The sequence below is a fragment of the Staurois parvus genome, unplaced genomic scaffold (assembly GCF_062004578.1).
Source record: "Staurois parvus isolate SC_StPar_1 unplaced genomic scaffold, SC_StPar_1.0 ptg000018l, whole genome shotgun sequence".
Classification (NCBI taxonomy): domain Eukaryota; kingdom Metazoa; phylum Chordata; class Amphibia; order Anura; family Ranidae; genus Staurois; species Staurois parvus.
In genome coordinates, this window is record NW_028317814.1 from 25133656 (window position 1) to 25150962 (window position 17307).

General features: G+C 43.4%; 1 protein-coding gene across 3 annotated transcripts in view; it reads left to right on the forward strand.

Annotated features, from left to right (window-relative positions):
• Positions 1-10334: 10334 nt before the first annotated feature.
• SRL (sarcalumenin) overlaps positions 10335-17307 on the forward strand; it is a 104442-nt gene continuing 97469 nt past the window's right edge. For 2 of the 3 annotated variants that reach the window (XR_016313594.1, XM_089683409.1), the window contains exon 1: positions 10335-10445. Coding sequence is in view for 2 of the 3 variants with exons in the window: in XM_089683409.1 (XP_089539535.1) it covers positions 10388-10445 (58 nt within the window). In the remaining variant the exon portion in view is untranslated. The remainder of the gene's footprint in view (positions 10446-17307) is intronic. The other variant, XM_089683419.1, reaches the window with a different exon arrangement.

The window sequence follows — 17307 nt, forward strand, 5'->3', positions numbered from 1 at the left end:
TGCTGCCCATCCCTCAGTTGAACTGCTGTTGAAAATCCAGACAGTGTCTGAATTACTGTGCTCCTCAATGAACAAGAAAGAAAAACTGTATTCATCATAAATGCATTTTCTTGGAGTCCACTGAGGGACACAGCTCCTCTGTGTTTAGGATCATATCTTTGGTGCTGCGTTGTTACAAAACTGAGGAATTCTGGGGGTAGGAGGGGTTATCCTGCACTGGCCTACAAAGTATTTTGTTTGCCAGTGTCCAATCCTCCTGTAGGTGGTAGTACAGCTCGACAGTATCTGATTTCCTCTGTCCCTTAATGGACTCCCAAGAATAATATTTTACAGTGGGTATTAAAAAATGTTTTTTTTTAATGTTATTTTTTAGCCCTGGCCATAATACATAAATAATTATGCAAAACTACACCAGATTTGTGTTAAAGGGCAGCACAGTGGCTAAATGGTTAGCACTTCCGCCTGGCAGTACTAGGGTCGTTGGTTCAAATCCCAGCCACGGCACCTTCTGCCTGGAGTTTGCATGTTCTCCCTGTGCCTGCGTGGGTTTCCTCTGGGTACTCCACACGCCAAAGACATGCTGGTAGGTGAATTGGATCCTGTCTAAATTGTCCCTAGTATGTGTATGTATGAATGTAAGCTAGGGACCTTAGATTGTACGCCCCTTGAGAATTAGGGACGGATGTGAATGTATAATATATATGTAAAGTGCTGCGTAAATTGACGGCGCTATATAAGTACCTGGAATAAATCAATAACAAAAACGTTCATGAATACAGAAATATGGAAGCTGATATGCTGTCCTCCTTCTGAATATGCTAGTACCTGACTGTTATGCTGACCCTCTGACTCCAATATTGCAGCCACTGACCTGGAACAGATGAGCAGATATAGAAATCTTTACTTGCATATCCGTTCCAAGTCACTCAAAGTTATTAAGCAAAAAGCGTGGCAGCCAGAAAACTGTAACTTTCATAAGCAGCGATCAGCAATTGCTACCTCTATGTATGTTATTTTTCTCACATAGAAGAAATCCTTTAACTTGTAATATAGTCCTGCAAAACCCTGATCTGTCATAGCGTGCAATGGAGGCGAATAGTTTTGTTGCTTGCTTTGTGCCACTTTGCATCACTTAAAAAAGTCTTTAAAGCTGAACTCCAGGCATACTTATATGTTCACTGCTCTACCTACTAATAGATTTCTGTCCATCCATTCCTGAGATTTACATTGACTTGACTATTGTAACTCCCTCCTCAATGGCCTGCCTCATCGCAGGCTATCTCCTCTTCAGTCTATCATGAATACTGCTTCCAGAATCATCCACCTTACTAACCGTTCTGTATCTGCCACCCCTCTCTGCCAATCCCTCCACTGGCTTCCCATTGCCCAACGAATACAATTCAAAACATTAACAATAAGATATAAAACCATTTATAACTCTGCCCCAAATTACATCACCAATCTTGTCTCCAAATATCACCCAAACCGTACTCTCCGCTCCTCGCATGACCTCCTGCTCTCTAGCTCTCTTGTCTCCTCCTCCCAGGACTTCTCCAGAGCCTCCCCCATCCTCTGGAACTCTCTACCCCAATCTATCAGACTGTCGCCTACTCTGCCCACTTTTAGGCGATCTCTGAAAACCTATCTCTTCAGGGAAGCCTATCCTGCCTTCAGCTAATCACGGAATCTTCTATTCCTCCTACTAGTCCATCCCCCACAGTTATTACCTTTTGTACCACTAGCCCCTCCCTCTTAGATTGTAAGCTCCAAGGAGCAGGGCCCTCCTAACCTTCTTGTATTGAACTATATTGTTGTTGTATTGTCTCCCTTTATATTGTAAACCGCTGAGCAAACTGTTGGCACTATATAAATCCTGTATAATAATAATAATAATAATTTACATAGCTGTTGTGTCGTACAGCACAGTCCAGTCTGGCAGGGCTGGAGATCTATTTTTTTCTCTGCTACAGTTAAGTAACACCTACAGGTCTTGTTCATCCCCCAGCTTGTGACAGGACAATGAAAGGAGACACAGCTAACTGATGAGGTCACCTCGCTATCACTCTTTTCTCTTCTCCTATCAGCATATCTCTTGTTAGCATGTGATCACTGCTACACAATTGGTTGGCTCCTGTTGCTGCTTTTCAGGGTATGAGCACCCAGTGTACAGGGAATTGTCAAAGGCTGATACCCATTCGAATTCAAGTTCTTACGTTCCATTTAATAAATAAATGTAATCTTATATTAATGAATATGTAGGAACATTTAAGAACATAACACTTTTTGAAGTATGATCTGGTTCCTCTGTAACCCTTTTATGACTATTTAAAGTGTATGTAAACACAAGAACATCCTTAGATTTGGTGGGTGTGTAGTACCCTCCTAGTTAGCTAGGGGGAGCTCTAGTTCTAATTTTTAGTTAGAGGTTAAGTAGTAGCCTGGGTGTGATAGCCAGGTGGGTCAAATTTAGGTCAGGAGCTGAGAGGCTCTGCAGACTAGCTCTCTGAAACTTCCCCCTGTTCTACAACTTTGGATAAAGATCTAGAAGCAGTGGGCAGAGGTAAGTAGTGGCTAGTCTGTACTCTTAGAGGATCATAGCCAATCCCCAACAGGAGGCTTAGCTAGGGGCCAGAACAGCCTTTAACAGTAATTGAGCCTGCTCAGCAGGGGAAGAAAGTTTGGGTTGAAGATGAGGAAGTAAGGCTGGAGAGCAGGAGTCCAGATGGAGAGGAGCTCACCTGCAGGCAGAGGACCTTGGAGGGAGGAAAGTTCAGGGCTTTACCGGCCCTCAGAGCGACTACCACCTGTGCAGTAGGGAAGGAGCAGTCCAGCTAGAAGGCCTGGTAGAAGCCACCAACCCACCAGTAGCACAGGAGAAAGGACTGAGTGAGTAAACCTGCACCCCCTCGCCCAGTAAGGAGAAAGAGGCACTCTGGTGGAAAGCTGGATTAGCTTTTTACCTGGGACTATTCACACTGCAGTGGCAGGCACTGGATCCCATGCCCAGGGAAGCACCCAGTACAGCTGGATGAGGAGAGGATTCATCGGGGGTCCGGGGTGGTACTATAGGAGATGCTGGCTAGCTCTTCAAAAGAGACTGCTTGCTATAAAGACTTGTACTTAGTTGCAAAGGAGATTGTCCTTTGTTGCCATTACCATTGGGCATCCCATACACCCCTTACCCCATCCAAGTTCCATTCCCCTAATAAAATTAAAACAAAATGCCCAAGGACTGGTTACTGTCTCCTGCATGCAAGTCTGTGTGAAGGAAATGCGTGTTGCCTGGCTGTCCTGGACTATAGGGGGACCCAAGCTTCAGCAACTCCTAAGGGGGTAGAGCTACAGCTGCTTTAGACTTCTATTTTATATATACATTTATTTTTTAATTTATTTTCACCTGGGGACCCTGTTAGAAACATACTACCTGTCCTGGGGAGACAACATTCACTCACTCACTATACTGTATCTATGGAGGAGCATTGTCATCCTATACTGTTCTCCTTATTTGGACTCTAGTTACTTCCTCCTCTCCTAATTACCATAACATGATGGGGGGGTGTTCTGTAGTTCTCAGAAGAAAACTGAGGAAGCTAATAATAATGTTTGAAATTTCAGTTCAGTGCACAGCCCCTTTTTCTAGGGGATAGGCTAACACACATTAATGCTCACCACAGTCCCACAACCTTAAAGAGGATCTTTACCTTTTAAAGAAAAATATAAAAAATATACAAATACTGTAGCTGCTGATTTTTAAAAACACACACACTTATCCCAAGGTCCAGCGATGTCCTCATCTGACCCAGCTCTTTGCCCTGTCTTCAGGTCCAGGCACCGGCATCTTAACTGTGGGCAGCCAACTGTGACTCCTTGTGGCTTTATAGCCGGCTGCGCATGAGCAAGCCGCGCTGCGCCTCGTGAATGGTCCCGCAGTCTCCTGGGACCTCTGACATGTCCCAAGAAGCTGTGGGGGAAGGAGGGGGGACCAAACTTGCCAAACCTGTCAAACTCATGTACCTTCTCCTCCTTCCCAAAAAAAAAAATCCAAACATGAGAGAGGGAGGCGGGCAGGGGAGGAGAAAAGTGGAACTTCCCCTTTTGGGTAAAGTTCCCCTTTAAGCTGTCTATACAGTAGTAGAATTTAATTTGAAAATGTTAGTTTTAAGAACATTCAATAAATATGTTGTTTGTTAGTGGGTCAAATTGATGTTTGTTTTCAATCACAATAATTTGAAGGAGCAGGATGAAATTGTTTTTTCGAACAAACTAATTAATAGTTCCCCCCAGCCCGGACACCACCCCCCTTTGACTTCTCCGTCACATCCAACAACGCCACCATCAAACCCGCCCCGCAGGCCAGAGTACTTGGTGTCATTTTGGACTCCAACCTATCCTTCCAGCCCCAAGTCCAATCTTTAACAAACTCGTGCAGACTCCACCTCCGCAACATCGCCAAAATCCGCACGTTCCTAACCCCAGAAACCACTAAACAGCTCATCCACTCCCTCATCATATCACGACTCGACTACTGCAACTCCCTCCTCACTGGCCTGCCTCGCCGCTGGCTATCCCCGCTTCAGTCGATCCTGAATACGGCTGCCAGACTCATTCACCTTTCCAACGGCTCCATCTCCGCCACCCCCCTCTGCCAATCCCTCCACTGGCTTCTGATTGCGCAACGGATCAAATTCAAAATCCTAACACTGACGTACAAAGCCGTCCACCATACTGCCCCAAACTACATCACTGACCTAATATCCAAGTACCGCCCAGCACGCACACTCCTCTCCTCACAAGACCTCCTTCTCTCTAGTTCCCTGGTCTCCTCCTCCCATGCCCGCCTCCAGGACTTCTCCAGGGTGTCCCCCATCCTCTGGAACTCCCTGCCCCAACCCTTCAGATTATCACCTACTCTCCTCTCCTTTAGGCGCACCCTGAAAACCCATCTCTTCAGGGAAGCCTACCCCACCCCCTGCTAACTTGCCGACCTCCTCCACTCTTCCTACCACTCCATCTCCCACAACTATCTCCTCCTGTACCACCATCCCCTCCCTCCTAGATTGTAAGCTCGAAAGAGCAGGGCCCTCGATCCCCTCATGTTTTGCATTGTATTGGTATTGTTCTGTCACATGTTCTGTCCCCCTTTGTAATGTACAGCGCTGAGCGAACCATTGGCACTTTATAAATACTGTATAATAATAATAATAATAATAATAGCAATGATTATGGTTTTCATTCAAGTCAATTCACCCCAATATTAAATGTAAAAACAAACGTGTTATTGCAGTACTGTCACACAGGATTTGTCATGTCGTCGAATGTACTGATGAGAATATTCATATGAATGTTCATTTAAAAATCTAAAAATGTATGGCCAGCTTTACTCCCTACTGATTTTGGTTGTGATGGCTGGACCCCAAAGCTGCTCTTCCTATGGGTCTCCATCCGGATTTGTCACCGCTACTCCACCAAAAGTGTCACGCCTACGATGAAATCAGTACAACACATCATCAGAATGGGATGCGGTCACTGATAGAAGTGCCTGCCTATATTTCAACGCTGCAGAGCACAGGACTAGATAGCTGACTGTCCCAATACTCTGGGTGAAGGGAAGCATTTGTGTATGTAAGCCCATCCTCTACAGATAAATGAGCACTGGATTCTTCATCGGTGAAAGGAAAGGGCACAATTACATTTTTTTTTAATGCCTCGTCTTGGGATTTTATAACCAAGAAAACAGTATCATTTAATCTCCAAGCATTCCTCATTCATCTAAACAAACATTTGTCCTTTTGCCTTGGGCAGCACCGTTATTTTCCAACTAGTATGCCATAACAAGCAATGCAATACTTTGAGAATGAGCTGTAAAATAAAAGGATCAAAAAGCTTTTGGCAGTTAAAATATCTATTGCTACAGATCTGCACATCAGGCCTAAAAGAGGGACAGTTGGTGATGACAGGGTGACGGAGGGATTATGGTCCAAAAGAGGGACAGTCCCTCCAAAAAGGGACAGTCGGGAGCTATGTATAGGCCATAGTGCTTCTGACCTCCCCCATGTCCTTTGTAGAACCTGTGGACTGTCCAGCCAGAGTGGCTGAGCAACATCCATTCTAGAAGTGACTTGTGTACACTCATCAGCTCCTACATATATGTAACCTATCAGAATGCAACTAAGGGAATGGCAGTGCTCATTTTTTTGCTGCATGCTTCAAAGCTGTTGTCCCCATTTATGCTGCTTTACCCACTGCCTTCATAACATTGAACAGTTGGGGTGCAATCATGCTAAAAGCCCTGAACTTCATACTTTTTCTGATTCATTGACTCAGTGAAGTACTGAAACAAGGATAAGGATGACAACCCAGAGCTTTTACCTTTAAACTGACCCTGATGCAAAAATTAATTTAAATATATGCTCCACCCAGGGGCGGACTGACAACTCATGGGGCCCCCGGGCAATAGGGGATCATGGGGCCCCTGTGTCCTTGCCCAAACTCAAAAAAGCCTATGAAAAGATACCAGGGGCATCTCATGGGGCCCCCTACTGACCCCGGGCCCTCGGGCAGTGCCCGAGTTTCCAAATGGTCAGTCCGCCCCTGGCTCCACCCAAGAATAATCCCTATTTGAAATTTATTGTGACCCTTCTGGGAGTGCCAATTTCCTTTGTCCTTCACTGCACTTAATGGTTCCTCCTATTGACCCCAACATCACTACAGGACACAGGAATGAGGTCATGGCCACATGGAGAAACCACTAAGAACAGTACATGAGATCGACACTACCAGAAGAGTCAGTTTCAGGACAAACATAACCCAGGGATTCCTGTTCAATGGAGTGGTGTTTGGAGGTTTGGGCATTAGGAAAGGTAAGTACTTACTCTCTTCTTTAGAGCTACTTTAAAAACAACCCAACAATGGCAGCTCCCATATTTCTTTCTGACAGATTCCTATTACTGTTCTTTAAACCCGTTATTGACCCTTTATCGCAGGTGTAAACACAATTGACAAAACAAATAATTGCGATGCAAGCAGATGACCTAATGTTCTTCATCTCGAATCCTTATTCCGCCATCCCTGCCCTTTTAAATCTAATTTGCAAATACTGACACCTATCCAATTTAAAAGTAAATCTAAGGCACTTAACATTACCCTTCTGAATGACATGGTGCAAGCACTGAAGGAGACATACCCTTTTCCTTGGGCACACTTGCATCTTAAATATTTAGGAGTTAAAATAAAAAAATTATGTGGTAGGTATACCCACAAGATGATGGTCAGATGGAGGGGTGGACTGACAACTCATGGGGCCCCCGGGCAATCAGGGATCTCGGGGCCCCTGTGTCCTTGCCCACACTCAAAGCACACCCAATAAAAGCCTATAAAAGGTACCAGGGGCATTTCATGGGCCCCCTACTGACCCCGGGCCCTCGGGCAGTGCCCGAGAGCTTGAATGGTCAGTCCGCCCCTGGTCAGATGTCTTGCCATGATCTGCCTGGTGTAATGGATGGAATGGCCAAGTGAATGTATAACCCCAGCACAGAAACAGAATCTAACTCCAACCCAACTGACAGTCTGTTTCCCAGTCTGGATGACCTGTGATAGAGATAGACATAGCCCTCTTTGTTTGATCCAGCTAAAATTGGCCAGATCAGAAAATGACCTGCTAAGAACTGTTTGTGTAAAGTGTACGTATGGCCAAAATGTCTTTTTTTAAATAGATCGCGTAGGGAAAGATTAGAATTTTTGCCATGTTTTTATTGTTGTCTGTGTCCTGGCTAGATAGATTCATCCTCTCTATTTGTCCTGGTGTCACTACAACAGAAAGCGGTCATGTGCTTCTGCTAAGTTACATCTCCATCAGTTAGCATAAGACTTGTCCTGTTTTATCCTCATTGGTAGCTGTGGGGAACTATCAGTGATGGATTGGCTTTCAGGACAACAGAACTGTTTTTTATGGACCCGGGGAACTTGGGGGTATGAGGGAGGGGAAGCATTTTTTTCCCAAAGTCAGCACTAACAAGATATACGTAGCTGGTGGACCTGAATTAAGATACTTCAGAATTGAATTATTATTATTATACAAGATTTATATAGCACCAACAGCTTGCTCTGCGCTTTACAAAATGAAGGTAGACATTACAGTTACAATACAATTTGGTACAAGAGGAAACAGAGGGCCCGGCTCATTAGAGCTTACAATCTAGGAATTAGCAGTCATGTTCCCCATTCGGAGTTCTTTTAGAATCAACGTCCTTTGGGACCCTGAGATGTAATTTGACCAAAGCTGCTAAATAAGCTGATTCTGGAAGATGTGAAAAGGTGCATCACTATAAAATATCTCCTTAGGAGCACCCACCTTTCACCGTGCCCTCAGTGGCACTCATCATACTTCGAGTAGTACATGTACTTTAGCCCAGAGAAATCTATCTCTACCATTAAAGGGTTTTGATTGGAATTACCCTCCAGGCCAAAGGTTTCCAATCCTCCTGTGGGTGGACTGATGCTTTAAGGGACATGAGTCAAACACAAGGCCCACAGGCCAAATCCAGCCCACCAGGCCATTTAATGTGGTCCTTGCGCCTCTCGTGCAGCTGCGGCACCCCCCTTATCTCTACCCCCACCTTGTCTCAGCGGTTGGCAGCAGAGAGGAGGACAGAACTGCTCCTACAGATCCTGTGCTTCTCTGTGCAGCCGCAACACTCCCTCGTCTCAGCAGATTCTGGCAGCTGATGCCAGCCCTTCTCCAGTCCTCCCCCAGACCCTGCACTTTCTGCTTCCCAGATCCACCCCCAGCTTCTTCCCGGTAGCACCACAAGGTAAGGGAGATGGGGGGCTCTTGACATCTCATGTAATGGGGGGTGGAGTGCTCTGGACACCTAGACTTACAGACACAACCAGCTCTTTGAGGGCAATCAAAATGCTGATGTGGCCCACAATGAAATTGAGTTTGACATCCCTGCTGTAGCCTCCCTGATGGTATTCCCGAGTGTAGCTCGGGGTAAAGTTTCAGTACCACAAGCGGTAACCCCGAGCTACACTCGGGCTTACCATGCGGCGCTGCTCCACGATCCCTTGATCACTTACCTTGTCCTGCGCTCCCGCGATGTCCCTCCTGCAGTGTCCCCGGCAATGTAATCCAGCAGATGCCGGCATCTGTCATCTGGGTTCCGTCCCCTGCGAGTGTCGGGACGTACGGGGGATGAAACGGCGGGAAATTTGAAAATGACAAAAAGTGACATTCACTAAAATAACTAAAATCGCACAGTAAAACATTCCTGTATCAAACCATTTCACATACATTTTGTCCCGAGTGCTTTGTCCTGTGCCCTGCCTGCATTTTGTCTGTTCTTTCTGCCTGAAACTGAGGAACGTCCATGGCGTCCAAAGAGCGTCCCTTTAGGTCAAAAGTGGTTTTAGATCAGCTAGAGAACAGCGATAGTAAATTAGAACCACTTGCAGAATTGAGTGATAATGATTCGTGGGGAAATTTGTCATCAGACACTGAAAACGATTCTGCGACTTTGCTCAGTGATGTGCGAACTTGGCGCTGTATTTCAAATTTCAGTGTTTTATTTAATAAATAATCATAAAAAATAATAATATAATAATAAATTTAATTCAATAATATAATCAAACCAAAATGTATTATTATATTATTATTTTTTATGATTATTTATTAAATTATAATTTATGATTTTGTGTTTCAAGTTTTATCATACCCGGGATGTTTACTAGACTCTTGTTCGGACAGATTTCAATGAGTTATTCCTAAAAATTACAGCCTACAATATAAAACGCCAAATTTCCATGCAAAATAATGGTACCACTTTCAGCACCAAAAATCTGAAATAATCATACCGCCAGGGAGGTTAAGGTGTATTTATGTAACCTTATGTGTGTTTCTACACAAATATCTGACCAAAACACACATACTTTGTTAATTTGCAATGCAGAAAAAAAGCTTTGCATGTAGAACTGTGAATAAATTTACATTTCTGAATATTATCAGTATATTTCAGTACATTGCCCATCATTGCAGGTACAGAAAATGTGGTGTTCATGTGAAGGGGGCCTAATGAATCTTCTATAGGACCTATCATATACAGACAGGCACCTGCTTTTTCCCCCACCTGACAAGTTCCGTAGTCAGACAAGAATACATAAGAAGCCCCGTCTTTGCATGTCGGTCACAGCTGAGGTAATAATCTGGTCACTTGCCCTAAATTCCTAATAAGGGTCACAAATGGTCAGAACTGTCCAGTATGTCAATGGCTTGTAACCACCTGTGGTTCAGCCTGCAGTGACGTGGGCGTGTGTGTCGCCTGAGCCCCTTGCCGTCAGCTGCAGCATATATATAGAGGAGCCAACCGTCCCAAATTTCCTGGCTGACACCATGAGAGGACCAGGGGTTTTGTTCTGCTGCCTTGCGGCTTTTCTTCTTGTGAGAGCAGGTAGGAGACTCTTGATCCTTCTGTGGCATATACTGCATTTCTGTTTCTTGTTTTGCTCTGTGGCGAAGATAGTTTTACGCATGGCTCAGTCTTCTGAGGAACTACAGGTCTCAGCATTCCATTCAGCTGTCTAGACAAACCATTACTCAAAGCCAGGCAGCTGACCGGAAGGCAGCTTTCCAGTCTGCTTTATATTCTAGATTAGAGCTAACGCAAGCAACATTTTCAACTTAATTCACAATTGTTTCTTCATTCGTTGGAAATCCTAAAACTGTTGACGTATCGTGACCCTGAAGGACTAAATTTGCCCAGATACTGCCTGTCTAGTTGACTTACTGACGGTCAATGCTGGCCTGCTGCAATCAGTTTGTGGCTGTCCATGGTAATAATGTTCTGTGATTGCATCAGAATGGTATAGATTCTTTGAAATCTCATCCTCTGTATAGATTCCCTAATTTGGACACCACCGTCCAACATACATGACGCAACTGGGAGTCATTTCACAAACTTTCAATTACAACATCAACACTTTTGCAGTGGGATAGGGATCTTTATTTTCAGTCCAATCAAATTTTAAAATTGCAGTCACATGGCTAAAGTAAAGATCCTTATTCTTCTGTTAGAGCTTTATGAATTGAATCTTTTTTTTTTAATATAACCTAGAAGGGTATGGATTCAGAACCACAGATTCTGCCATAGAAATTATATCTTGTAAGCATTTCTGGAAGTGAATGAATGAAAAGAGATTATTGCAATGCCGTCTGGTTGACTATAAATACTGTACTCTGTTTGTGGCTGTCTCTGAATTGCAAAGGGAAGACCTTGATTTTCGAATGTAGACCCTTGTAAGTAAATAATCCTTTAAACAATCCTCAGCATGAAAGAATCAGTGATCCAAAAAGGATATTATTTTATATATTCTTCTATCTTTAACTATAAGTGAATCATGGTGAGCTGAATCAAGCACTGGCTTTTTATATGTCTTGGATACTCATACAGTGAGATCATCTTGATATAACTCTTGACTCTGAACTAGGCCAACTGGTGGTTTTAGGTGTCTCCATCCACCTCCGTGTGATCCAGCTTCTACTGTACTTTTCATAATATAAATTAAATAAATAAAAAACAACAAGGAGAGTGGGAACCCCTCAAATTAACTGCAACAGGTATGCAGACCTGGAAACCCAGCACAGAGATCTCAACAACAGAGTTCCCGAGAGATATAATAAATTGTCAGGTGGTTTAACTTTCCGGGATCTATTGTAGAAACTTTGAAATATCAGCATTGGGTGGACTGTTCCTCTACCATAGATCCCAGTTCTGGGAATGTTATATATTCTTCTATTTGTTGTATCTTGGCCTTTTAACATTTTGAAGTGATGTGTATAGAATACGAAGAAGTCTTATATATATATATATATATATATATATATATATATATATATATATTTGCAGCGATGGCACTGCAGTTCTAATTATATCTTATCATGTGTCACTAACTCAGGTATAATGTCCTTGGATATAATTTGAACATGTTGGCAGCTATGGCACATACAAGCTAAAAAAAATTAAGTAATGGCTGGAATTCAATGCATGTATTTCACTGAATCCTAGTGATAATGTGATCCCAGGGACTCTTCTCCTCCCAACATTATTAGGAGATGAGCGTTGGAACAGGCTGAGGGTGTTAAATAGCAGAAAGCTTTTAATGATCCAAGAGGACTGCAAGTTCCCAATTCAATATCAAAGGGGTCATTGCCTACTTTTGATGAGGTGATCAGCATGTGATCTTAGAACATCACCATAAAAGTGAATGATTTTACGGTAATAGCAAATAAATGTAAAAACAATGCTATTGCTTATATACATAGGTGTGAGTTTTGTAGCATTTTTTGTACCTGATGTATGCTCATAGCATTGACCTGTGTTTTTTACAAGCTATGTTAAAGGAGAACTCCAAGACAATAATAACTTGGTATTCAGCAGAGGGAAATCATGTGATTAATGATTATTTCTTTGCCACTAATCTAGACTACTGCAGAGGTCAAACACTGGCACACTTCTGCCCACTATGCTCCAATCTACAGCTGTACAGAAGGAGCTAACAACCACCGGGCATGGCAGAAGTGTGCCAGGACCAAACCTTGCAGTTGAAGATCTAAGGACTGGAGGCATGGTAAGGCACTCACCTCTCCATTATACATTTAAGGGAACAGAATTTTAGCTGCTAATGCTGACTTCTTAAACAGTGTGGTTTAAAAAATGGTCGACCTGTTCCTGAGTTTGCTGCCTAGGGATCCTGAGTTTTCTGCCTAGGGAGTCACTCATCTGACCAAGAATGCAACCAGTAAAGTTTCTTGCTCTGCATGCTAGTTCCAGGTCAGTGACTTAACAGGTAAGGGTTCCAGAATCAGAATGGAATATTTATATCCTGGCAGAAACTAGCAACAATTTGTGGGTTCCCAGCGCAATCACCATAAGGTACAAGTGTACAACTTACCAACTACTTTGGCCCCCCTCCAGCAACGATATGTCCACCACTACTACCATCTTTTTATTTTGAAAACTATTTAGGGTTTTCTAGGGGACACAGGAAAATAGGGCAAAGGGGGGCACAACCTTTTGGGAAGGGGTGTTGAGAGACAAGGCGGATGGGGTGGAGTGTATCTCCACAAAAGGTCATCCTGGTTGACATTTTGAAAGATACATAGCAATCCAGCTGTGGCACACATTCTAACATAAATACATAGATTCCCAACATCTTTGTGACCATAATGCACCCATGTGACCATAGTGAGCTTCCCATGTATTCCGTAAGGGAATGTCTAGAGGGGAACACATATTACTCTTGTAAATATACCAGAATTAGCTGAATGAGGGACAGGGCAAGTATAATCATATGGCTGTAATGGTAAACATAGGGTGGGTCTAATTTGAATCAGGGCACAAAAGGAGAAAAGGGAGGGGATGGGGAAGGGGAAGGGGCTAGGGAGGGATGGGGTGGTAGGGGAGTTGGGTATGGGGTAGGATTGTAAGCCTCCAATGCCCTTTTATTCACTTCTTCTAGGTCAGGTGTCTTCCCTCTTCGGCCACTAAGTGGCCACTGATGACATAACTCCTGCATATGTGCAGCGGACTTACATCGTCCAGGTACCTGGCTCTATTATAGGCATCTTACAGATGCTACCACATGCTTCTGTGAAAGCTGCATGATGTAATGGTTGACACAGTGATTATGTCATTCATACATATATGTATAAAGCCTTGTCACTATGGCTGATATGTGATGGATCTCTTTGGGATGATGCAGAAACAGAATGTGTGATATGAGTGCAAACAGTGCTCTCTGTATGTCTATCCTTGGTGGTTATAGGGATCAAAGAATGACAGCTGATAGCTACAGAAACATGAGGTGGCCCTGGGGTGTAAAATGACAGCTGGACCTAAGAGTCTAACAGTCAGAATTCCGTGTGGAAGGGCAGTAGAAGGAGTGAAAAGGCTATTGTACTTTCTGGAACTGTACAGATAAAAGGGTTACTAAGATTTCAGTTTATTGTACAATGCTGAAGAGTTGACCAACATCTATCTCTCAGAAGCTCTGGTTGTAGATCTGTGTTGAGATTTGCAGGGGGTCCTGTTCTTCTTACTTCTTATTTTATCCCATCTGATATAATATATTAAAAAGAGACACCCATTTAGTGAGCAATACCCTACCCACGCTCTCTCAAATGGCAAAGTTCAATATGATGAGTGCTGCACAAAGAAAGCTGTGTGTTTACGATGATTCTGGCTGTGCCATATGTCACATTCACCAAACTATCAAAACACTGTGTTGTACTTCACATTCTCCTGTTTGACCCACTTTGCACGCTGTGTTGTACTTCACATGCTCCAGTTTTCCCCAGTTTGCACACTGTGTTGTACTTCACATGCTCCAGTTTTCCCCACATTGCACACTGTGTTGTACTTCACATTCTCCAGTTTTCCCCACTTTGCACACTGTGTTGTACTTCACATTCTCCAGTTTACCCCACGTTGCACACTGTGTTGTACTTCACATTCTCCAGTTTACCCCACTTTGCACACTGTGTTGTATTTCACATTCTCCAGTTTTCCCCACTTTGCACACTGTGTTGTACTTCACATGCTCCAGTTTTCCCCACTTTGCACACTGTGTTGTACTTCACATTCTCCAGTTTACCCCACTTTGCACACTGTGTTGTACTTCACATTCTCCAGTTTACCCCACTTTGCATACTGTTTTGTACTTCACATTCTCCAGTTTACCCCACTTTGCACACTGTGTTGTACTTCACATTCTCCAGTTTACCCCACTTTGCACACTGTGTTGTACTTCACATTCTACAGCTTACCCCACTTTGCACACTGTGTTGTACTTCACATTCCCCAGTTTACCCCACTTTGCACAACTTCTTGTTCTTCACATTCTCCAGTTTGCCGCACTTTGCACGCTGTGTTGTTCTTCACATTCTCCAGTTTGCCCCACTTTGCACACTGTGTTGTTCTTCACATTCTCCAGTTTGCCCCACTTTGCACACTGTGTTGTACTTCACATTCTCCAGTTTGCCCCACTTTGTGTTTTACTTAGCATACTCCAGGCTGGTCAACTCTGTACTCTGTATTGTACATGACATACCCAGGCTGCCTTATTTTGTGCCCCGCATGTTATGTTACGTAGTTCACCCCTCTCAACTTGAAATCTTGTGTTGCTGCTTGTTTCATTTATACTACTATCACATTATAGTTCAGGACTACTCCACCTGGGGTATATTTGCCTCTTGGGGATCTGGGAACCACATGTTGGGATTATGGAACTGAATAATAAAAAAGCTGAAACAGGCTTCTCTGCATTATTAAACCTGAAATCAGAGGAAAAAAACAACTTGATGTGTCTGATAACATGCAAGTAACATTGTCAGTACCTGGCCATCAATTGATTGCACAGAAACAGCAAAAATCCTTTTGGTTAGTTTGTGTATTTGTGGTTTGCCATTTTATATACATAAATATGATAATTTTTAAAAACTTTTAAGCTATTCTTTTCCTAGTTAACCTTATGTAAAGTAAAACCAAGCCATTGATATCTTTCTAAGTCTAACTGTCCCTAGTGCAGTATGGGATGAATGAAAGGAAGGATCTGAGTAGTTGCCATTGGCAGAATAGGCATCACTTGTCAGTTAGTCCACCAAAAACCGATATTCAGTGTTTAGTAGATGCTGGAGAGTTAAAGTAGAAGTTCAGAAAAATCCTAACTATACTTAAACCTGCTCTCACTATCATTCTAAGCCAATTCTAACTACCCTTTGAAAGGAAGGTTGCCTGTACTTATCTGTTTTGAGGGTGCTCTGGTCCGGTCACATGATCCCTCCAGCGCCGGCTTCAGTGTAGAGGAGATCACCGACAGTGGTTTGCACAGCCTTGGCATTGACGTCACCCATAGGCTTACAAAGGCTCATCTGCTGCCTGCTCTCCCGTCTCTACACTGAAGCCAGCGCTGGAAGCCGATTGCGTGACCAGACTGGAAAACCCTCAGAATAGGTAAGTATAGGCATCTTTCCTTCCACAGAGTACTTAGAATAGGCTTAGAATGGGGGGGGGGGAGCAGGTTTAGGTATAGTTAGGATTTGATTGGACTACTACTTTAAATCACCTAACGATATCTTATATCCCTCAAGGATCCTATTGGTGAGATTTCTGGGCTTCAGTTCCCAGGTATGCACACCTACTTTGGCCATTATTAGGGATTCCCACTCTCTCTGTAATTTATTTATTGATTGTATTATAGAGAATGTGTCAAGAAGAGCCAGAACACACAAAAGTGGGCAGGAACACACAAAATCCCCAGCTGGAAAGAAAAAGGGCCAGGAATTACGGCAGATCTTACTGTTGGAGCATCCAAACCGGTGACTGACTTGGCCAACCAGGCACCACCTATAACCAAAAGACTACTTTTAAGGTGGAGTAACCCTTTCAAGTTGAACTCTAGGGATCTAAAAAAAAACACCCTTCTGTGGGATCGTTTTTTTGGGAAATGTTTGTTTTAGCCTAGGGTACCAGTAAAACGCACTATTTACTTACCTTACCCATCACAAGTTCCTACTTCCATGTCACTGGGCCCCCAAAGCCTCATCTCTTTAGTGCTCCATCCAGTGTTTGACAGATGTGATGTCATACCAATACCATACCAACAGTCCTGCATTGTAAGTGAGGATGTTGAGGGTCAGTCCACAATCTGGAGCATCAGAGAAAGGATGTGCCGGGGAAGCGAGGGATATGGTAAATAGAAGTCCTTTTTCCTTGTACCCTAGGCAAAAATGAACATTTAACCCTTGAAATATGAGTGGGTAGGGTAGTTTTCTTAGTTCCCCTAGATTTCAGTTTTAATAAATGTGGCTCAATGTGGCTGCATCCAGTGGCTCAGGCGTAAGATTCAGTTTCAGCCAGGGAAAGAGAAGATTTGAATATATCTCTGTAACAGTGCCAAGAAGGGGTGAAAAGTGAAAGTAAGATAGAAGGGGAATTTGGGTGTAACAATGTCATACAATATCTGCATTATATCATTGCTTTATGAGACGACCATGTGTCCGTCTCTCCCACAGAGTAACTGTTAAATGTTTGGGGAGGCTAGAATTACAGAAATAAAGTGTTTAGTGCCTGACTGTCCCTTGTGTTATTTGGGATTCCCTAATGGTCTGCTTAAGGCTTGACAGCCCAAATCATCTACAATGACCAGAAGTCTGCCAGAAAATGCTGAGCTTATGAAATGAAAACCATTAAGGGGGAATTTATGTGGACTTTAATACTTGGGTGTGTTTGGCGGCTCTCAGATGTTGCATGTACA